The sequence below is a fragment of the Zalophus californianus genome, chromosome 2 (assembly GCF_009762305.2).
Source record: "Zalophus californianus isolate mZalCal1 chromosome 2, mZalCal1.pri.v2, whole genome shotgun sequence".
In the NCBI taxonomy this organism is placed as follows: domain Eukaryota; kingdom Metazoa; phylum Chordata; class Mammalia; order Carnivora; family Otariidae; genus Zalophus; species Zalophus californianus.
In genome coordinates this window covers 93,318,710-93,343,128 of record NC_045596.1, presented here as the reverse complement: position 1 = coordinate 93,343,128, position 24,419 = coordinate 93,318,710, and the positions used below count along the sequence as shown (strand labels likewise).

Here is a 24,419-nt window from a genome sequence, read left to right as displayed (position 1 = left end):
ATCTTGGCATTTTGTCTAGATCTCTGTCTTGTGTGTATTAGGAAAGCCTGTTAGGTTTCCTGCTCCTGAGAGTAATGCTGTATTAAGAAGAGCTCATAGAGGGCGCCTGGGTGGCTCAGTCGTTAAGCGACTGCCTTCGGCTCAGGTCATGATCCCGGGGTCCCATGATCTAGTCCCGCATCAGGCTCCCTGCTCAGCAGGAAGCCTGCTTCTCCCTCTCCCTCTGCTGCTCCCCCTGCCTGTGCTCTCTTACTCTCTCTCTCTCTCTCTCTGACAAATAAAATTAAGGAAAAAAAAAAAATCTTAAAAAAAAAAAAAAAAAAGAAGAAGAAGAGGTCATACACTGTCCAGGGCCTGGTGCTTCAGAAAGTGTCTTTGGTGTGTGCTGTGTGCACGCTGCTGTTGGGTTTTGGCTGCTCTTTCCCTCAGATTAGTCTCGGCAGAGCTTCTCTTTGCCTGCAGTGGGTAGTGTTTGGACCTTCTCCAGTGTGTGGCAAGTTTTAACTAGTACTATTCTTTATGGCAATAATTTTTCAAACATACACATTTGACCAAAAGCTGTACTATTGAAATTTGGCTACATACCTCATTTGCTGCATTCATGATTTTTTGGCAGATTTTTTTGTTCAAGAAAAGTCAACTGCTCTAACTGAAGTAGAGGTAAGGAGCCAGAAACCCTCGTGGAGGGGCAGACCTGCAGCACAATGCTCCATCCCCACCCCAGGCAGTCCCTTGTACTCCTTTTAGAGCAATAGGCTTCTCAACATTTGAAATCCACTACCTTAGATAATTTTTATCAACTCTAAAACTATACAGAGCATATTTTATGACTTAAAGAATCAAATGCTTACGTTGAATTAGTATGACTTACATGCTATTTCTAACCTTATCTAAGCCTCCTCTCCTCTGGACTTACGATTTATTCTGATCATTTGAACCAATCAGAAACAGAGATTTCTCAATATACCATTGAGAAAATATACTTCAAAGTCTTTCACTTTAAGGCATTTTAATTTAAAAAGTATGTTAACATAATTAAAACACATATTAATAATAATTGTATTATCAGGTAGGTGTTTTTAACAGATGGCCAATTTCCAGTGTCTTTCCCCTTTTCCAGTTCTGTTATTAGTAAGACATTAAAGATAATACCCATTGAAAATAGACAAATCACTATCCTCTTTCCCCAAAGGACAAAAGTAGGTGTTTTGAAACAGAGGTGAAAAAGTGACTTTAAATGTTAAGAGGCTGTCACCCACACCCCCTGTACCAGCTTCATCCTTGAGGAAAAGGATGCCTTGTCTTTGTGTAAGACAATGAAGACCGAATAAAAATCTTACCTTCTTCATCAGAAACATCAAGAACCTCAGTCATCGTCTCAGGAACATTTAGCTTGTGTTTTTCAGTGATAGTCTGGAAAAAAAAATCATTAATACGCAAGTTAAAATCAAAAAGAGAAAAGAATCACAGAGGAGGTCACGTGGATAGCATCAGCAAGCCATCAGTCCCGGATCATTTCATCTTCCTACATGTATGTTCTGGAAGCTTATTCTGGTCCATGAAAATTCATTTGTTCTTTCTGAAGATAAATGGTCATTGACTCCAGTGAAGTTGTACAAGAAGAAGTTCATTATTTTGAGTTCCTTTTTGAAAAATAAATTCTTTAACGATGGCATTAATAATTAGTCATATTGAGAAAGCAGACGAATGTTTCTAGGGCTTCCCTAAAATGAACTAAGTAATGTCTCCAGAAAAGTTTTAAAAAGAAGCAATGAACATATGTAATTTATTAAAAACAAAGCCATCGGAAAAGAAGTTGTAAACAATGTGAAAGACAAACTATTGGGGCAGAAAACATGATGCATCTCTTCTGGGATCAGAAGATCAAGGGCAGAGAGTCAATCATCCTTTCGGTATTTCGTTGGTCTACAATTCTGGTTTGTTGCTTATTCGCCTTCCACAAAGGCACTCCAGAGTTGCCAAGTCCACTGCCTTCCATTCCTGATGGGCGATGTAAGGTTAAGAGACCAGATTCTGGAGAATGGCTGCCTGGGTTCGAATTCTAACTTTGTCATTTCTTAACAAGTTCCTTACTTTGCTGGGTCTCAATTTTCTCATCTATAAAACAGGGATAATACTACTACTTCATAAAATTGTTATGAAGATTAAATGAAATAATATACATAAGAGCTCTAAGAACAGTGCTTGGAATATGTTAGCCCTCAATAAATATCAGCTAGTGTAACATCATTATTGTAATTGTAATTCAATGTTAAATTCATCTTAAAACTGAAAAGCCTCTGAACTTTTTAGTCATTCAGGCACTCAAGAAACATTTTGAGCACCTACCACATGCTGGCACTGTTTTAGACAACCAGGGATACCACAGTGATTTAAAACAAACAAACAAAAAACAAAAAACAAATCACACTACTTTAAATATCACTGCCAAGTCTCAAACTCATATCTCTAGTGTCTGCACTGAAAATGTAGTAAGTCCACGGAGTGGCATCGTTATGGGAACTCTAAAAACCTAATCTCTCAAAATAAGTCAAATCTTCAAATAAAGTCACTAAAATATTGGGGTAAACAGTTGTCTTAGGTTTTTTAAGCTTTGCTACATGGATACTGCGGACTTTTTTGAATGGCACCAACTTCTTTTCTTTCCAAAAGCAGTAGAGAACTTCAAATAGATTTACAAGGAAATTCAACTACTTTGAAAATATATTCACATCTACCTGTATAATATCTGTGTGTCAAGAGGCACTGATGAAATCATAATGTGACACCGCATGCCCTTTCAGTGGCTCCCCATTTCCGCAGAAAACAAGCCAGACAAAGTGGCTCAGAAGAGCTGGGTGATGTAGTAAGGAGAGGCACGGAGGCCTCCCCCCGCCCCCCTCTCTCTCTCTCCATGCTGCAGCCGTGTTCCCAGGTCACGTCCTCTTACACCTCTAAGTTTTTCCATATATTCTCTCCTTTACCAGAAATATTCTTCTACCTCTTTTCTTGGCTCATAGTAGATGTAATTTTCTTGGAGAGACATTCCCCAATCCTCCCTGATGAGTCTGTTTCACTGTGATTATCTGGCAACACGGGATACACCACACCATACACGTCTGTGTCTTATCTGCTCCCACATGAGAGAGTGAGTCATTAAAGAGTCAGTTTGTTTCCACAGAACCTGAAACCTAGCAGGTGCTTCTCAAGTATATATCGAATACATCAATGATACAAAATTAGGCAAACTGTACGTAAAATCCACATAACAACTAAACAGATTTTCTTTGGGGTGATAAAACAGTTAAAGAATGGGAAGAACCCGAGAAAGTAAGGAAAGTCTCATGTTATCCCGATGAAGGCACAGTTGGAGATTAAAGTATTGAATTCAGCTTTCCTGCATGTTGCTTATGATGTTTAAATAATTTTGTAATGTCTTATTCACTGAAAACTAAACTTTAGGAAAGACAAAAGCATCCATTAAAAATTCTGCATAATAATAGCTGGTCAATAAGTATATCTTAAACTTAAGAAGACTATTATATCACTTATTTTATTTTTAAAGATTTATTTATTTGAAAGAGAAAGACAGCATGAGCAGGGAGAGAGAATCTGAAGCAGACTCTGCACCGAGTGCAGAGCTGGATGCGGGGCTCAGTCTCACAACCCTGAGATCATGGCCTGATGCGAAACCAAGTCCGATGCTTAACAGACTGCACCACCCAGGCGCCCCCTCATTTACTTATCTTAATAGTAATTAATTCATAAATTTAACATGGATAAATTAAAACCTGTGTTCTATATCCATGGTTTTCAACTCTAGCTGCAAATTAAAATTATTAGAGAAAATTTTAAAATACCATCACTTGGATACCATCACAGAACACTTAAGTCAGAATCCCTGAGGGCTCAGCTATGAAAAAGTTGCTCAGATGGATCTATCATGCAGCTCAAATCGCAACCCATTTGGAAAAGTGTATAAATTGCAGAAAGTGATTTGCATTTAAAATATAGGAAAGACAGGGCGCCTGGGTGGCTCAGTTGGTTAAGCGACTGCCTTCGGCTCAGGTCATGATCCTGGAGTCCCGGGATCGAGTCCCACATCGGGCTTCCTGCTCAGCAGGGAGTCTGCTTCTCCCTCTGACCCTCTTCCCTCTCGTGCTTTCTATCTCTCATTCTCTCTCTCTCTCTCAAATAAATAAATAAAAATCTTAAAAAAAAAATAAAATATAGGAAAGACAGTGACATCTTATTAAGCTAATGATAACCTATTAAGCTTTTTCTGAAACTTTTTTTATAAGATTCTCAGTGTAAATAAAATGATTCAAACATGTGAAGGGATATCTACCATATTAGACTACACCAGAAAGTTTATTTTACGGAGATGTTCTAGAGTATTTGCCCTCTTTAGGAAACATTCCACAAGAGGATGCTTCTCTATTTGAAAATAAGTGATGGAAATATTTTTTAAATAAGTTCTATTGCCTGACGTATTTTCAGACACTGATAATAGGACTATATTTTCTTTGAATTTCTAAGAGTGGACTGGAATTTCTAAGAGTGGAAATACCATTGCTTTAGCTTGGTCACTGAACACTACCAAAGTTTTTACCAGCAAATATATGTGGCAACAGAAAAAGTACCACACAGTGATCACACTGGTCACAGATATTTTTCTGTTATAGATCATAAAAATGCCCTCCATATGCAATGTAGTGAGTATGCATTTGTTCAGGATGTAGCACTGACCTTTAGAAGACCATCAATAAATATTTGTTGAATGGATGATAAATAAGTCTTCCTACTCATGAGTAATGTTATAAGAGATATATATTTTCCTTTAAAATGGAGTGAACTTTGAAAACTTGATTATCAAAATATAAATATGGTTTTATACAAATGCATCTGAATAGTGCATAGAAAACAAAGATATAATTAAATGATCACGGGCAACTCCATCTGCTATAGAACCTAAGAGTCTATATTCAAGATTAGAAACCACTTCAAAGTTAAAATGGATAGTGTACTATGCACACATTTAATAGTATGTAATTAAATCAGATAATACGGCAATATAAATAGGATAGGAGAGATAGAAGCCTTAATAATGAGTTTTTAATATTTATCGTGATGTGGAAAAGATGTAAAAACTAAAACATGAGTCCTTAACATGCTGTTTGTAAATAGATAATATCTGGTTTGTTTTACGCAAAAGAAAGAGTGTGCATAGCCGGCCTCCACTTGGCCCGCACCCCTCGTCAACTATTTCCTTTGTATCACATACTCACCAAATCACTCCAGCATGATGAGTGATCTTGGCTAATATGCCACCTTCTAATGCCCACACACAATGGCTCCCATCAGTGGGGCAACAGGCTAAATTTGGTTTTGTTCCCCAATGTATTTATACCAATTGTACATGTTAATAGAATGTCTGTAATAATTTAAAAAGTATGTAAATATTTTTCTACAAAAACTAATGTAAATGGTTTGGAAATCTCAACAAAGGTGAGTCACCAAAACTAATTTGTACTCAGTTAGGTGTAGTTGAGACAATTAAAGCAGATGAGGGAAAAAAAAGTATGTCAAAAGTTTAAAAAGGTTCTGCACTCAGTATAATGTCACTTTAAGATAACATACAGGATGAATACGGGGTGCCTGGGTGGCTGAGTCTGTTGTGTCCAACTCTTGATTTTGGCTCAGGTCATGATCTCAGGGTCCTGAGATCCAGCTTTGTGTCAGGTTCCAGGCTCAGCAGGGAGTCTGCTTGAGATTCTCTCTCTCTCCCTCTGCCCCTCCCCATCCCCGCGCATGCTCTCTAAAAAATAATAAATCTTTAAAATATATATGTATATACGGGATGAATACCATCAAGATATAGGTATTATAGGATATAGTATGTAATATAGATGTTCTTTGTGCAAGAATGATCATTTAGCCTCCTTCTAGTCAATGGACCTATATTCAAAGAAAAGATCTTGACTCCACCTCAAGAGGTGTCCAATGACTTCAGGTGGATTTACTGCATTGCTATTTCTATGATTCCCATTTTAACTGACTTAGAGCCTCAAATAAGATTTAGGACTTTGAATAGTTAACATTTCTTAACTGTCAAAAATTTCCCCTCTTTAAATGGTATAAAATGTCATTTTATTTTAGTTTATTCAGCAATTTATGATGTCATTTTTATTTTAGTAATTTTGGGTCTACATATCAATGATTATATGCAACTTAAACCATGATCATTTTAAAATTATGCAAATAATACAAATACTCAATGACAGCTGATTAATAAGTAGAGGGGTGAGTCCTATCTCGGTCTTCCAAACTGCCTTAGGCAATTGAGCTTGGTGGCTTCTGCTGCCAGAAATGCGTCCCCCGCACTCTGATGCCCATTCCAGCAAACACGCAATGACTGTAATCCTGGGATAATGCTAAACTGCTTCATATCCCCTGCTGGGTTCCCCAAAGTTAGAAAAGCAAAGGTTAAGGAAACAAACCACAATTCCAAAATGTCTCAAAAATTTCTGAAGCAGTGGTTTCTCCTTTACAGACTGCTGCTTTCCTCTTCTCCCTACACAATGACTTTATTCATACTTTGGGGTAAAGAACTTCAGAAGGAGGATTAGCACAGGAAACTTTCTTTGACGAAAGAGAACTCACATGGCTGCTCAAAGGCACATCATACAAATCCAATGATGTGAGATTTGTATGTTAGTTGTGTAACTGTAATTACACTTAAATGGTAATAACATCAAACTAAATTTAATTTTATTGACTTTACATAATTATTTAATTGTCTAGTGTGCTATATTGGCCCATCACCAGTGAGCAATTCCAAATTCACTTTAGAAAATAATATTGAATATGATGCCTCCGTGGAAATCAACCAAAAGCACTATTTGGGTAGGTTGTTTTTAATAGAAAACTAGGTGAAAACACCTCTTTCACAAAATTTATGTTAAGCTACATTTAGTGGGTGCCTGGGTGGCTCAGTCAGTTAAGCGTCTCCTTTGGCTCAGGTCATGATCCCAGGATCCTGGGATCAAGCCCCGCATTGGGCTCCCTGCTCAGCGGGGGGTCTGCTTCTCCCTCTCCCACTCCCCCTGCTTGTGTTCCTACCCTCGATACCTCTGTCTCCGTCAAAAAAAAAAAAAAAAAAAAAAAATCTTAAAAAAAAAAAGCTACATTTAGTAAAGCCAAGATCAGTAATGTCAGAGTGGTTAAGAACATGGACTTTAGAATCTGACAACCTAAATTTGAATCCTAGATCTAGCCTCAATGCCTGCCATATCTGTAATCACTAAATATTCATTTTTAATACCATTAATATCATTATGTGAAAAAAAAGTATGAATGAAAATCTCTTCCCAAAGAGAGGAAGTGCAAAGTAAGAAGGCTCACATAAGAGACAGGAATAAGTTCATATTTTCAATCCTTCACCCCAAACTCAATTTCACAAAACAATAAAACTCAATTCTAAGAATCAAGTCTAAGAGTCAGAAAGTAAAAATAGGGTGGTATCAAAACATGTTACCCATACAATTACCCATTTAGACAAAGGGGGTACTTGTTTAGTTAATGTGGACAATGACTTCTTACCCCAACTAAAAGCAAACATGCCATTATGTTTTATATTTGTCAGCTTTTTATCCAGGAACTTGATTTCTAAGTAGAGTGGTTTTTATTGGGGAAATGCTCAGCTGGGCAGGGCAGAGGATAATGGGACAGAAGAAAAGCTCACAGGGAGCTCTAAAAGCAGTTTTTGTATTGCACTAAAACTAGATGTGGCAGAGATACGACTCCACGTCTAATTTCTGAAAGGTATCTGAACTTGTTTAGTCATAGAATTTAGCAAGCTAATTGCTTCTCTTTTCAAATATAGATCTATATAGTTAAAGTCATTCACTCTAAGTAATATTTATGAGCCTGGGATCTCTTTGAAACTGAACATGTAAGTTCCGTAGTTTTGTTGATGTTAAAGAATTTATTTTCTTACAAAATGCAAGTCTCCTTCTCCACTCCCATTAAACTCTAAGCTGCTGGGGGGCTGGGGGGGGGGGGGGTAATGTTTTCACCACTGTTGACTCTTCAGCCCTCAGCATAGAGCTCAGAGCATATTTTATACACAATAAATACTGAAGGAACGAATTAGTTAATGAAATGAATGGAAGAAAAGCAGGTCAAGTAGCAAAAAAAGATGCAAGCTTGCCACCTAGTGGTCACTTGATAAAAATGTATGTACATGATAACCGGCAATCCGAGCTAATAAAGTTTACAGAAAACATGACTCCCAAGAACAGATGTACTTGGCCAATCTTGCCACTACAGGCTTCACTTATCTGTGATTTGCACACTGTTTCAAAGATGCCAAATAAAGACACATATGTATAGGTCCCTAATATGAAGACTTTCCTGGTATAAAAAATGATTATAGTAAGAAAAAGCCATTAAGATTCAGCCATATAGAGCAACTCAGAAGTATAGTGATGGGTAGTGACAAGACTTGTTTTTCTCCCCTATAATTTATTGAAGCCATACTTTAAATCTTTTAAAAATATTGTGGTGTATTAGCCAAAGGTTTTAAGACTCTGCTTGAGAAAACAAGCAGTACTATTCTCTCCCATTTAAATTCAGGCTGTGTCTCACAGTTCATTAATAAATCATACTCCACTCTATTAAAAATTTCACATCAAACCAACTGTATTCCATCTGCCTCAACGTCAACAGGGACTTGGTGTCAGTCTGAAGAATAAAATTCCTTTCTTTTTCCACATATCTGTCAAAAGAAACAAGTGTTCTAAAATTCTATACACATCCTTTCCAACTTAAGGCATTTACTAGAACCCCATTCAGATGTTTTATGTTGATTTGTGATCTTACTGTCTCTAAAGAACATCTAATGTTCTACTGTCACTCTATTTTTCTGTTTTGAAAGAGAAATTAAAGGGCTGCTGTTCTTAGAGTCCATGCTTAAGAAAAAAAAGTTAATAAATAAGTGCAAAGAGAACAGCACTTTCGCTTTCATCTGTGAGTCTCCCTATGGGGAGGCCTCCTTTAAGCTTTGCTCCAACTGAATGGGACAAGAGCCTTAGGACTCATTAGTCCCATAGTCTTCACTCTCCTGGAGTTTCTCTGGCAAAGGCCATCAATGATCCCTGCTCCTCCTAAAGAATCAGCAGTCATATTCAAACCAGCAAAAATAAAAAATTTTAAATATATGCCCTTGTCGTGATACAGATACAGTTGACCTACTAAGTACAACCAATTTCCTTTTTCAATAAAAAATGATCATCAGAAGTAAGAAAGTAAGGAGGAACCGTTCTCACGGGAATTCATTTGACCCAGTCATCAGCCCAGTATCAGGAGGATTAGGGTCTTTCCAGAGGCTGATGTGACCTCCTGGCTAAGATCAGAAGTTTGCTCTGGAGTGTCCTACCACTTTGCCAGTGGTAGGTGTCACACCCCACTACAGTGAAAGGGCAGAGCAGCCCCCCCCCAAAAAAGCAGTGGGAGAAAAAGGAACTAAATATTATACAATTACGTTTACATTTTATATGGATTTATGTTAACGAAAGGAAGCTAAAACCCCCATATTAGTTGTGTAAATGCACTTACCTCCACATACTTCCATGCTGTACTATATATTCACCCAAAGAAGTTCCAAACTAAAAGCTCAACACATTTTATAAGTGCAAAAGTATGTGGCTTGAAAGCCAAGACAATAGAACCAAAGCCCATCAGCTCCTTCTACTCACCGTGGTGGTGGTGGTGACCTCCTCTGTTACAACCTTCAGGGTGTCGACCACGGAGATGTAGCCCAGACGTTTAGCAATCGCCAAGGCGGTGTTGCCATTCTGAAGAGAGTGAAAGAAAGAGTGAGAACTGAGAGGCAGGACTGCGCCATGAGCCAATGAGCTCACCGGCTGCTCCGCAAGAGCCAGCATTTCCTTCCAAAACAAGGCACAGCTTAGGAAAATCACTAGTTTTTACCATTACATCTGAATCTCTTTGTAACTTCTTTAGACTATAGCCCGGGTCACCATGGTAACACAACAAGCTGCATCTGCCTGCTCTTCTAATAAGAAGCACTTGACGCTTTAACCCTGAGGTTGTCAAACATCTCTACAAATATTCCACTGTGTTTAGCAAAGTACCTCTTGAACTGAGGATGCAGCCTCCAAAAATTATTAGGCAGTACCGAGGACTGCTACTCTTCGTCAGAGGCCAGGCCATCTGCTGCAGGTAAGATGTTACCACAGGGAACTCAGACACATATTTAGCTACAGCTGTGCAGAAGCTCACAGTGCAGCAAAATAACACAAGCAAGCAACTCCGGCTCCAGCGCCGGCCACTGGGGATCCCGGTTTGTTTAACTGCACCGCTTAGTTTACATTCCAATGGCTCCACGTCCCGAGGAGCTTTGTCTAAGCCAGCAGCCTCGCCAACCGGGCTCCCTTAAGAAGGCCGGGCGGGAGGGGTGAACTCGCGCTCACATCTGAGCACCAGCTGTAAGCAGAGCACGTTCCAGCAGCCTAAGCGCAGGGCCCCACTCCCCCGAGAGAGACGGCCGAGGCAGGCCGACTGCTCTCCCTCCCCGGGAAGCGCTGCCCGAGAAGTCATGCATCCCGGGCTTCCCAGAGTGCGGGGGGCTTATCAAAGGGGGAATGTGTCTGAACCCGGCTCAGACAAGGGGCCGCCGGGGCGGGCGAGCAGGAGGAAGCGGCGGTAGCCGCGTGGTGCGGGGCAGCCGGCGCCTGGCTTACCGCGGTGGTGGCGTTGGGCTTGGCCCCGTGCTGCAGCAGGACGTTGATGATGTGCGTGTGGCCCTGCTGGGCGGCCTGGTGCAAAGGCGTGTAGCCGTTCTGTAGGTGACGGTGGCCATGGACCCAGCAGGATTTGCAGCAGGAGAAGGAAAACTAGGTCAGCCTTCATGTTGCGTTTCTTGGTATTACTTACAACAAAACCATCAAGGATGTTTATTTGGTGCTCAGTTTCCCCACCAACCCCATTTCTCAGCAACAAGCCCTCCCTCTCACCTTATGGTCCGCTAAGCAAAGCGAAAAGACTAGCTTATGAAATAGGAAGACTAACAAACTCCAAATTACAGCTATTGTTATAAGTTTAATTAGCATTAAAAACGGGTATGCTGAGAGATTTATAATGACAAAAGAGCGTTATCACAATGATTTCTTCCCTGGGGAAAAAGAAAGTAACATGTTTTTAACTGCAGCTTTCAAGCTGCAGCCGGTAACACAAACCACACTGCTTGTCATGACTTTTCTAATAATCTTTGCGCCAGCTTTAGGGCTTCTAAATCAATGGAGGTAAATCTGAATCAGCTTTGGTCAAAGAAGGGCACGCTTAGAGAATGGAAGAGTTCATTGGATGATGAGTGGCCCACTCTCAATTAAAAATGACTTTAAAAATGAAGCTCTTTTTAACATTCTGGTCTAAACGGGAAGTTTCAATGAAAGCTCTGCAATCCATGATTTGTGAGGAATTGCTACTGAGGTTAGTGTGCAGCCAATCTTGCTCAGAACTCTGGTAGGTGGCGGGTGGCACAGGTTGGTTGCATATTCACATTAATTAAACACATGGCACTGGAATCCTTGGAGGCAAACAAAACATTAATATCATTCATTGAACATTTATTTTGTGCCAGATGCCAGACCTTGTAGTTGTCTTTTAATCTTTATTGTCATCCTAAAACTGAGGGTGCTTGGTACAAAGGAGGTGTCTCATAAATTATGAGTGACTGACTGAATAAATGATTGAATAAATGTTTTCTTCCCATTTCAGAGATGATGAAATGGAAAATAACAGTTAAGTGATTTCTTTGCAATCGTTCTAGGTTCAGAACCTGTGTGGATCATGATAGCCAACGGGTATCTGACGACTTTTTTTTATTATCTACCTGCCTCACACTGATAAAATTTTATCCGTTGTCTGGGTTCTAAGTTCTGAGCAGCCTATTCATAATCATAAACTTGTAGGAGTATATGTCCCTTTTATCTCCTGTCACTGCTGCCTCATGCATGACCAACGTGCATTTTTGCCACTCCTGTCTACATAAAGTGTCTTTCTGTATACACAAGGTGCCACATGATTCCTTCTATGCTTTTGCTGTGGCCTTTCCATCCACGGGGATGTCCCTGTATTTGTGAGTCTATCAGTCTGCGTGTCCTTCAGTCTGGAACATCATCAGCTCTGCCACGTTTCTATATATCCCTCCCATGGCATTACCCCCAGGAAACCTGGAAAAGAAGCCCATGACAGGGACTCTGAGAAACTTACTGCTATTGTAGGGACTCTGCTCTCAAATGAGGTAATCCATGGACATTTGAGAAGCATAAAGTAAGTGGTATTTTTTTCCCTGAAAATTCTTCTTCATCGTGTTTACAAGTATTCTACCAACCAAACTTGTTCACCTCTTCAGTATCAACCAACTTAATTCATTTAGCAAGCATTTACTAACCACATGCTATGTGCTAAATAAGAGACACCGTGCTTACGTAAATTAATAACGCCAGAGTAGCATTCTTGCCCCCAAGAGCTCACAATTTACTGAGTCCTCAATGCACCCAGTGTCCAGGAAGGTGTCTCCCGGGCCTGATTTAATTTAACCTTTACCTGAAGCCTCTGGTGCATGAGCATATTTGCTAGGGAAGTCTGGAGCAACTTAAAAACTTTTATGGGAACATTCGGTTGCAGCTTATCCAGGGTCTTAGGCCCATTCTGCTAGGAGCTCTAGACCCAGTTCTACCAACTTCTAGCGTATTCCTAAATCCCTCTAACCCTCCATTTCCTCATTTACAAAATGGGAATAGCCAAGATTTCAAGTCTGGTGAAGGATTATATATGTTGCCCATGAGACTTTAATTTATCTAAAGTTCTATGAAAATGCTGACAAACATTATTTCACTTTTTTTCTTTCTCATTGAAGAGCTCTATGATCTTTGCTGCATATTTTATAAAAAAAATTTTCTTTTACATGCTGACGTTCTAAACGCTTTTTGCAAATTAATCATGTAATTAACCAACTCTAGTTCTCCTCAAGCTGATGTTCATAGGATTTTATTTTAATTTTAAACAACTAATAGTCTCATAAAAAAGTTCACTTTTCCAGATTTTTATACCAGATCATGAATGTTTGAGGACTAAAGGCAATACATGTTTACATTTTCATAGCAACAAAACCAATTTTTAGTAACCATAGTTACATGAGATGTGAGGCAGAAAACACAAATCCTTTTCCAAAATTGCCATTCTGTGTGAAAAAAATTCTGAAGTGTTTATTAAAAGAACATCTTTTGATTTATGTATCTATCCACGCCCCTGAAGACATTAAAAGGTGTATTTACTTCTAAAAGCAAGTAAAATCTACAGAGTTCACTTAAAAAAACCCTGAAAAATTAAAATGAGATTTTTCTCTTAACCAAATGTTTATGTGAATGCATACCCAACCCCAGGTAGGTAAATGATGTTATCTAGACAATATGTATGGCTCGTAAATATTATTTCAACAATCACACACTTAACAAAAAAATACGGTAACTGTTTTCAAGTTCCTCCAAAGTCTCATTGCATAGCTGCATTTATTCCTTTCAGGAGAAGACCTAGATTCCAACAGGAATCTTTCCTGTATGATTATGTGTTATCTGACTCGGCAAAAAATGGTGTTGGGTGCTGATGCCTGAGAATTCCTATTAGAGCTTTTAAATAAGCTCAAAGTACAATTTCATGAGCACTCAAGAATTGCTCAGAACCTAGGCAGCAGCTATTCATGCTAGAGTCAGATGAAGTTTGGAATCTTGAATGTCAATAGTATTGTTTATAATTTTAAAAATAACTATATTTTTTTAAAGATTTTATTTATTTGACAGAGAGACACAGCGAGAGAGCGAACACAAGCAGGGGGAGTGGGAGAGGGAGAAGCAGGCTTCCCGCTGAGCAGGGAGCCCGATGCGGGGCTTGATCCCAGGATCCTGGGATGATGACCCGAGCCGAAGGCAGACGCTTAACGACTGAGCCACCCAGGTGCCCCTAAAAATAACTATTTTGAATTCATCTGTAAGTATGGCGATGTACAGACACGATTTTGTTTCTGCTTCTAAGAGAATATAAAAAGACTGACTTCCATATCTTCTTATGTTTCTAATTATTAGCACTTTGAATGATGACTTTGAAAACTCACTAATTTAGTGGAGCCCACTCACACAGTTGCATTAAGAATTTCTGATACATAAACTTAAAAAAATAAACATGTAATTCCGTATTTCTTTGGACCAAGGAGGTTGGAGCTGCAAGTTATATTATACATAGTAGCAGCAGTTGTATTATTCATTTCTCTTCCCCTTGAAACAATCTGAGTGCCCTGAAGCGTGGTGTTATGTTCCAGCCTTGCTTTGCTGAATAGGACCCTTCAGTTTTACCCAGCCGCTGGGTAAAAACATTTGGGATCAAGTCAGCTCTGCGTTATCCTTGACAACTTCCAACCCAGACCTTACACATCATTGCTTCACTAAGCATTATCATGTGATATTCCAAATGTAACAGAGTTGGTGGGAATGGTGGGGATGTAAACTGGTGCAGCCATTATGGAAGACAGTATGGAGATTCCTCAAAAAATTAAAAATAAAAATATGGCCCAGCAATCCCACTTCTGGGTATTTATCAAGAAAACAAAAACACTAACTCAAAAAGATATATGCACTCCCACGTTCCTTGCAGCATTATTTATAATAGCCAAGGTATGCAGCAACCTAAGTACCCATCAGTGGATGAATGAATAAAGAAAGAAAATTGCGGACACACACACACACACACACACACACACACACACACACACACACACAATCTAATATTATTCAGCCATAAAAAGGAATGAAGCCTTTGGGATTTCTTTATGTCCCATTTGGGACAACATGCATGGACCTGGAGGGCGTCATGCTAAGTGAGATAAGTTAGAGAAAGACAACTACTGTATGATCTCACTTGTGTGTGGAATCTTAGCAAAACAAAGCAAAATCTGAACTCACAGATACAGAGAACAGATTGATGGTTGCTAGGGGCAGAGGGTGGAGAGTTGGGAGAAATAAGTGAAAGGTTATCACAGGTTAAAAAACATTTTTTAAGTGAAAGAAAATGGATTTAAATGTTATGTGATATTGGGTGTTCTGTTCTCAGCTATCTCCTCTATATTTAGACGGAGGGATCCTTCCCTCAGGGGTCAAGAGGAGGTGATTAGAACATACCGCATCTTTTATAATGCATCACCAGTAAAAACACAAAGATTTTAAAACTAAGTACTAAGAATAGAAACGTTTTACATGTGCATTTAAAAAGGAAGCACTGTTGTTATTCACAGGACTCAGTAATCAAAATGTTCGAGTAGTGTGAGAAAGCATTATAAAGGTTGTAGTCTCAGGATAGATGAGATTTAAATAAGTAAAAGAGCCTCGTAGGAGGATAAAACAGGAAAATATTGAGTTGGGAGAAAGTGAAGCACAAATAGGCTAGTTCAGTTGTAGGGAAGTTATGAAGTGGTCATCTGGCAACCTACATTACATCAGGTCACATTACAGAGGCTCAAAATCCTGGAAAAGGATGACTAGATCAGAGAACTCCTGACAGATAAGATTTTGGGTATAGTGAGTTGACGTTAATGACCTGTAGTGATGTGGAAGTTAGAGCAGTGTACACAGTAACAGTTAAGACCTTTGGACCTGAGCCAGACTGTCTGGACTGGAATTCCAATTCTTCCAACTAATACTTTGTGACCTTAGATAAGTTATTTAAGTTCACTATGTAAAACAGAGATGGTAATAGCACCTGACTATGAGGTTATTTAAGGATTAAATGATTTAATATATATAGTCCTATATGATGTATATGTGACTCCTAGCATGCACTTAATGAATATTAGTTTTAAAATTTAAAAAATGAGAGGCGCCTGGGTGGCTCAGTCAGTTGGGCGCCAGACTCTTGATTTCGGCTCCAGTCATGATCTCAGGGCCCTGGGATCACACCCCACATTGGGCTCCGCACTCATCAGGGTGTCTGCTTGAGATTCTCTCTCCCCTTTTGCCCCTCCCCACACTCACATGCTCACTCCCACATGCTCCCTCTCAAATAAATAAATATTTATTTATTTTATTTAAGAATGAAAGGCACAGAGTCTCAGCTGCCTGTCTATAGTTCCTCATACAGAAGGAGGGGATTTCAGGAAGGGGAACCAAGGCCTTGAAACAACATAAAGAACTGGCTAGAATATAAAAGTGTTCTATCTAGCAGGCTTCTTTTTTTCTGTAGTAAATTGTTAACTGAATAAGAGCTACTTAAGCTCTATAATAAAAGTAGTTCTGAAGCTAAGCTACATGGCTGACAGAGGCTCTGAGAATGAAAAGTCTCAAACACCTGCACAAAACTATACTGCTTATTCAAAGTCACTTTAGAAGAACTAAGAAGGAAAAAAGATACATTTGTAGCTATGGTGAGCTAGTGAAGTGTTCATATGGCTGAACCTCTTTGCTTATAGAAAATGAAAATGAGTACAAGGATTTTATTTACCTTGGTTTTTGCGTTGACGTTTGCACCCTGCTTCAGAAGAAAGTTGACCATTTTCACATTTCCATAGTGACAGGCCACAATTAAAGGGGTGTAACCAAGCTATAACAAATACATAAATATATAAATAAATAAATGCATACTTACTCTAGCAGTTAATACTCAAAGGGAGAGGGATTAGGTAGAATCTCAGTAATGGTAGGAAGGGTAAAGATTCTATTCCACTGTATAAATACTACTGAGCAGATTATCTACACTTCCTGTGGATACAAATATGGACAGAAGCAGATCCCTGAGCACAACGAACTTAACACCAGCAAAGGAAATCAGACATGTGTATGACTTCATCTGACAAAGAACAAATAACTGAATCTGGAAATAGAGAAGAAAAACTGAGTCTGACGGGAGGATCTGAAGGAGATGCATGAAAATGTAGCTTTGGTGGGCTCGAAAATTTTAACGGCATAGAGAAGGAAAAGCCATTTTCAGGACCAAGGGTTGGAGGCAAGCAAATACAGGAAGAAAAGAGCAAGTCATCGGGACTGGCAAAGCAATAAGGGAGAGAGGCTGACTTAGCCAGCAAAATCAGAATCCTTTTATAAAGGGTCCTGATATCATGATCTCCACTGGACTTGATTGTGGCAAAAATGGAGAACGATTATAGATCTGTGAGTAAAAGAGAATCACAATTAATTCAGAATGGACTTTTGAGGAAGGGTGCTTGGACTGGGGGTGACCTGAATGGGGGCTACTGGGAGTCATCCAAGTCAGAACCTGTCACAATATTGAAAGTGATTCACTTTACCTTCGTGTGAGCATCCTGGTCAGCCCCGTGCTTAGTAAGAATGTCAGCAACATTCACTTTATCTTCCTGGGCTGCAAGGTGTAAAGACGTGAGTCCACTCTATAGAGAGAATGGAAGCAAATGGGTACATTTGAAGAAGAAAATATGTTTCATCATCTATAATAGCATGTCTTGAAAAAATCCTGGAAAATTCATAGCCTCTCCCTAGCACCTGCCAACTTTTGATCTCTAAAACAGACCCTCCAAGTTAATATGCCTTTCTAAGACATATTCTCTAAGTTAATCAACAAATTTCGTTTTCTTTATTTGGGTACTTCTATTATGATATGAGAACTTTAAAATAACTCAGCTAATAAGCTTCCAAACAACATTCATTTCAAATCCATCTGTGCCTCCTGCTGAATCTATTTATTCCCTTAAATAATTAACCAACTACTACTTCTACTTTTTAACCATAGCAATAATCTATATTTTCATCAATAAAATGTCATATCAAGGTAAAAAACGTACAGAGTTACAGGAAACGAGTTCAGGACAGTTTTCTCCAGCACTCAAGGATAGTATACTATTTGGGGGGTTCCTCTAACTGCTAAATAAAAGTAACCCCATCATTTATATATAGCACCATAAACTGGCTAGTTTTATATAAAATGTTTGGCATTTATACATCAAGTAAATATTCTGATTAATTGTATATACAACTCAAATACAGTTAAGAACTAATACAAGATGGAAGCATGGAGAAAGGAGAGGGAACGGGTGCTTTCCTCAGTCAATGCCACAATCTAGCAGCCTCACTACGTGTGCAAGTAGCTTCCAGCACACAAAACTGAAATTAAAAGAGTATCTTTAAAACCTAAATCATTTGTGTATTTAACAGGTGTTTTCTGAGAATCTTTCATATGCCAGGAGGTATTCTAGGTATCTGAATATATCAGTGAACAAACACTTCTTCCCTATATTCTAGCTAACAGTATATTCATACCCTCTGTTTCTCTCCCCCTGCTACTGCTCAAATACCCAGTATATTCATCCCTCCCTGTGCGTCCTGCAGCTAATACACTGAGTTAGGGAACTTAAGCTCTGAGTTGGCAACTCCCCCTTCCCCCACTCTCCCAATTCATGTCCAGAGAGATTCTACCAGCTCCCCTGACTGTGGCTTTGCAGATCTGCCTTTCCACAGTCAGCCAGGTTCTTCAAAATTCATGATCTCTAGCCAGGGATCTCTAGCCATATCTGATTCCAGATATGAATATAAATTAAAAATAGCACTTTTCAAAATAAATTAAAAACAGCACTATCAGAAGCATCACATGATCAGTTTCATGAAACGTCTAGAATTTCATTCTACTCAAAATTTTCCTTGATTTGTTTATGGATTTCTTGTGTTTATTTTCAAATGAAGATTTGTTTTTGACAGACAATAAACACTATCTGCCCCCTTCATATACTGATGCTAAATGAAGTATTCTACAACTGGTCTCAGTGAGAATATCCCCAGTAGGGGAAATGATCACCTGGATGGCATGATGTCAATGGCCACAAGAAAATCCATGCCCCAGACTTTAATGACAGCTGAGGCATTGAATTTCACCATAAAGCTTTAGCATGTTCATTTCTGTTAAAATGCAAATATCTTTTGGAGGAATAACTCTATCATTAGCTCTCACTGTACTTAAGAAAAAAAGATCCATGAGGACTTCTGATAGAGAACAAAGGAGCGTATAAGGGCAAGGGATTTACTGGAATACTTCTGAGTGATAAAGACACAGAATAGGACTCTAGAGGCATTCAAGACAACCTTTTTCAAAACTATTTCTAAAGGAAATAATGCTACATAACCTATTGATAAACATTATTTTTTTTAAGATTTTATTTATTTGACAGAGAGAGACACAGTGAGAGAGGGAACACAAGCAGGGGGAGTGGGAGAGGGAGAAGCAGGCTTCCCGCAGAGCAGGGAGCCTGATGCGGGGCTCGATCCCAGGACCCAGGGATCATGACCTGAGCCGAAGGCAGACGCTTATCGACTGAGCCACCCAGGCGCCCCTGATAAACATTATTAAGACCAATTTACATATGAGTTTCCAAAAGCACTAATTAGCTCAACAGTGAGATGTAGAAAACACAGTACTTGTGTATTTGTGAAAAACCCTAAGAAACTTAATTTTCACTAAACCCATACCTTGTGTTACAAAAAGCATTAAGAGTTGTAAGTGATGAGCTAACTTGTAAATATAGGCTTCAATTTTTAGTTTCTCAGAAGCTGACTCCAGTGGAGTACATAAAGTGTAAAATAGATAAACATTAAATAGGTAGGTAGGTAGGTAGAGTTGCAGATATATATGTAGAGAAAGAGGGAGATGTATAGACAGACATGTAATTGTAAAAATCCAAGTATTTCCATATTTGAATAATGTCTTTTCCCCCTATATTCCTAACTCTTACTCTATTATAGTTAATATGCTTGCCCACAAAGGCTGAAATGACTGAGGTTCTTTATTAAAAACATTGATTCTCTGGCCGCCACTACCAGAACCACCCAAACTAAGCTAAAGTTGGCTCAGAAATCTCTATTTTACTGAGTTCCCTGCATGCGTCCCTCCCCCAGCCCCCAGGTGCCTCTCATGATCAGCTGGGCTGGAGAATGGCTTGGGTAGTGGCCATGGACCAACAGCTTAGAATCAGTTGTTTGGGCCAGAGCCCAGATGAACTGTCACCTCTCTCTCTGTGTATCTCTCTCACTCTCCCTCTCTCTGTCTGAAATTTAGAATTAAGACCAGCAGGTACTGTGGCAATCTGGACGGACTGCTTTAACTGCCGTGATGTTAACTCTTGGGAGCTATAGGGTCACCACTTTGGTCACATACACAATGAAACAGAGAAAGTAGATCTGTAGAGAGAGGTAAATGAAACTGACTTGCAGGGAAAAGTCAAGATTCAAAAATGTAGCCATACAGGCAGAGAGTCGGCCTCTTGCTTCCTTGTGGTTTTTATCTCATAAGGCTCTGACTGTTATTGTCCTTGAATTCTAGAAGTAATCTCTGTTTCCTTTTAATACATCCCCTCCTTCTGTTCCAAGTTATCTTTGATTGGTTTCTGTTTACATTCATCTGAGAGACTCTTGGCTAAAACAAGAGGCAAAAACAATACCTTGGTTGACATGTGGATATTGGCTCCCTTATCCAGAAGCAAGGTGACCATATCCGTGTGCCCCTCCTGTGAGGCCAGGTGGAGTGGGGTTACTCCTTGTTTTGTTACAATGTTAGTCTCTGCTCCATAGTTCAGGAGCGTGGAAGCTATCTGCATTTGATTCTTCTTGGCAGCAATATGTAAAGGAGTATAGCCATTCTGGAAAAAAAAATAAAACATATCTTGTAAGCTTAGCACTTGCCTTAATATATATCTCCAAAGGAAATAAGAATCTCTCATCAACAGAAAAGTTATAAAGTGAGTTTACAGTAAGTCCAAATTCTTACCCATTCCACGTTCCCATCTAACACCCAAATCTTTACAACCAATATCACAAGGCATCCATTCTATTGTCAGACAGGTATAGACACAAAAGCCCCAAAGCTTAACAACTTCTTCTTACAACATTGGTTCTTTCCTGCAGACCAACATAAAATAAGCCAGGTTCCTCTCCCACATGACTGTCCTTGAAATACCTGGAGATGGTTTTCATATCTCCCTTTAGGCTTCTTTTCCAGGTTAAACTTCCCCGGTCCTTTAACTATTCCTGATAAAAGCCCCATTGCTAGACCTCTCCATTAAGGATGACCTGTTCTAGACTGAGTCTAGTTTGTCAATAGTGCTCTCGAATTGTGCAACCTGGAACTGAATGCTATACTTCAGACACAGTTTTAGTAGTATGGAATACAATGGAATTCTTTCTTTGATCTTGTTATAACACTCCTGCTATTATGTATCTGGGTGGATTGTACTTTTTATTCATTCGATAGCTATTTAGTAAGTTGCGAGCATGTGCCAGGCAGTGTGCTAGGTATAGGGATACAGAAGTGAACAAGACACAATCCCTGTCTTTAAGGGGTTACATTCTAGTGGAAAATATATTAAGCAACAAAATTGGCTTATATCAATCCTGTGGCCTATTAAAATCCTAGATCTTCCACTTGTCTCTACAATCTGTGGGCTCAAAAGTAGAAATATGAGGCTACTAGTTTTATGTGGCAGTTTGTGGAGAGGACCAGAGGAATTCATACTTGGGTTACAAGAGCCAAACGTTAATCCCTATACTTAGTTAAAAGAAAAAACAAACAAGCAAACAGACCTCTAGAACAAATGTTAGTCTGGAACCTATACTGTTTCCTGTTTCCTTTCCTTTTTCAAGTCTGGTAGAATTTTCCGTGAAAAACATATAATAGAAATTTAAGAGTGGCCTTGCCATGAACTGTGATATAATGAAGGTAAAGACAGCATAACGATCAATTGCTTCTTGTGAATCTATCATAAGATAATTTTAGGTTATGTTATTTCCTGAAGTCTAACTGCAAAGGGCACCAAAAATTAAAAGGAGTTTTGAGAACTTAAATGTCTTTATATGCCATCATCAAATCTTGATCCTCAATGATCTGATCTGATCTATCTACTCTGCCCCCATTTCTCCAAGCAAAAATAAGCATCTTTCAGTTCAGATAAATGATATTTCTCTTTAAGCTGCTGAGGAAATTTGGCAGCTCTCCTTAGAAGCCTGTTCATGGTCTGATCATTGGTCCCAGATGCTCCAGGTGTTCTAGAACACTGCACTTGGACCATGGGCTCTATTAAATTAAAGAATACATAAATTTTTGTGGACCCTGTAAGTTTAGCATCTTTTTTTTTTTTTGCTATAGTGTTTTCTTCAATCCAAATATCCCCCATTCCTGCATGTGGGCTCTACCAAAGTTAGGTGAATTATCAGAGTAAATCTACCAAGGTTAGGAAGTCAGAGACTTACATGGAGGAGGACAGGAGGTTTTATCAAAACAACATACGAGATCGTTAAAAAGAATGTCAATTTTGCCAATATAAGAGATCTGACTGTCCAGCAGATACTTGATCTACAAGATCTAAATAGCCCTCCTACTCCATATAGAGTGAAACTTTTTGGAACCAAATAACCACACACAGAAAAAAAATCCAGTGAAAACTAAGAAAAGCTTCTGGGCTCTGGTAGAAAGAAGCAAACAGGCTCTAGAGTTCAAGGGATTATGTCTGTGGCTAGGGCAGGTGGTTTCAGTGAATAGAGAGTCAAAAGTGGAGATGGGGGTATGCCTGCGTGGCTCAGTTGGTTAAGCATCTGCCTTCGGCTCTGGTCATGATCCTGGGGTCCTGGGATCTAGCCCCCACATCGGGCTCCCTGCTCAGTGGGAAGTCAGCTTCTCCCTCTCCCTCTGCCCCTGCCCCCTGCTTGTGTTCTCTCTCTCTATCTCAAATAAATAAATAAAATCTTTAAAAAAAAAAAAAGTGGAGATGGGGGTGGGGGTACAACCAACTAGAAGCTCCTTGGAGTGGCCCCAGAACTGAAGACTCATGCTCATCAACAGGCTGGGGCAGATGAGTGGAAGATACTAGAAGAGCCTCCTGAACATCACCCTACTACGGATGTTGGAGTAGACATTGCTCTACCTGGTCTTATGGACTCTATGTGTGTACCTAAGAGTAAGGACCATACACTGTAGAGGCTAGAGATCAGGGCTATATTTGTCTTTTTGGGAAAACCATACAGATTATTTTATAATTTAGGTCCTCTCTCCCAAGTAGATTGAAAGTTCCTTGTGGTAGGAGAACAAAAGTTTTACTACACTCCTTTCTTTATACATAGTAAGAGTTCAAATAAAGTGTTGTTGGGTATTGATGAAATCTTTCATATCTATATTGAGAATGGCCAGCTTGGAGAGTTAATGAAAAAAATACTGGTATGTTAAAGGAGTAGGTATTTTTCTTCCATTGAAATAGTTGCTTAGTCTTCATTCTTTCATTTAAATGTATTGAGAATCCACATAATACTGTATGAGATAATTTAGGGATATGTAGATGAATATGATATGATTACTGTCCTCAAGTAGTTTATCATCTAGTAGGAAGAAAGACATCAAATAAATGCAGAACTGATGAGACTACTGAGAGAAGGATATAAAGGAATAAGAATGATATGCATAATTATAAATATTTGCCCTCCTCTTTTTTTTTTTAAAGATTTTATTTATTTGACAGAGAGAGACACAGCGAGAGAGGGAACACAAGCAGGGGGAGTGGGAGAGGGAGAAGCAGGCTTCCTGCTGAGCAGGGAGCCCAACGCGGGGCTTGATCCCAGGACCCTGGGATCATGACCTGAGCCGAAGGCAGATGCTTAATGACTAAGCCACCCAGGCGCCCCTGCCCTCCTCTTTTGATAGTTAAAATATTTTATTATTAGTGTATATTTGTACCAATAAAATATGCATGTATATGTACATGTATAAATGTATATATGTAGATATATATGTAGGTATGTTATAAAGTTATGTATATTTATATTGTATCATATATAATATATACAAAATATATGGTATTATGCAGAGTATACTTTTTATATAGAATATCCCATTTTATTATATGTGTATACGTGTACTTTAAATAGCCTGGTGATGGGTATTAAAGGGCACGTTCTGCATGGAGCCCTGGGTGTTATATGCAAATAATGAATCATGGAACACTACATCAAAAACTAATGATGTAATGCATGGTGGTTAACATAACATAATAAAAATAAATAAATAGACACATGAGTACACATATACATATTTATATAATAGAAGTGGAATAATTCTCTCTCCGCTACTTTGGGACATAGTGGACCTAATGGTTAAGACTGCTGGTTCTAGGGGCGCCTGGGTGGCTCAGATGGTTAAGCGTCTGCCTTCGGCTCAGGTCATGATCCCAGGGTCCTGGGATCGAGTCCCGCATCGGGCTCCCTGCTCCTTGGGAGCCTGCTTCTCCCTCTGCCCCTCTCTCTCTCTCTCTCTCTCTCTCTCTCTCTCGCTCCCTGTCTTTCATGAATAAA

The 24,419-nt window shown here is 39.2% G+C and overlaps 1 protein-coding gene across 39 annotated transcripts in view; it reads right to left on the bottom strand.

Moving 5' to 3' along the window:
* The window catches only part of ANK2 (ankyrin 2), a 317,165-nt gene that overhangs the window by 74,525 nt on the left and 218,221 nt on the right, over positions 1–24,419 (bottom strand). For all 39 annotated transcript variants that reach the window (XM_027597295.2, XM_027597312.2, XM_027597302.2 and 36 more), the window contains 6 exons: positions 20,528–20,725; positions 17,375–17,473; positions 16,573–16,671; positions 10,767–10,865; positions 9,759–9,857; positions 1,341–1,413 (listed from right to left, as the gene is read on the bottom strand). In XM_027597295.2, coding sequence (XP_027453096.2) covers positions 1,341–1,413; positions 9,759–9,857; positions 10,767–10,865; positions 16,573–16,671; positions 17,375–17,473; positions 20,528–20,725 — 667 coding nt within the window. The remainder of the gene's footprint in view (positions 1–1,340; positions 1,414–9,758; positions 9,858–10,766; positions 10,866–16,572; positions 16,672–17,374; positions 17,474–20,527; positions 20,726–24,419) is intronic.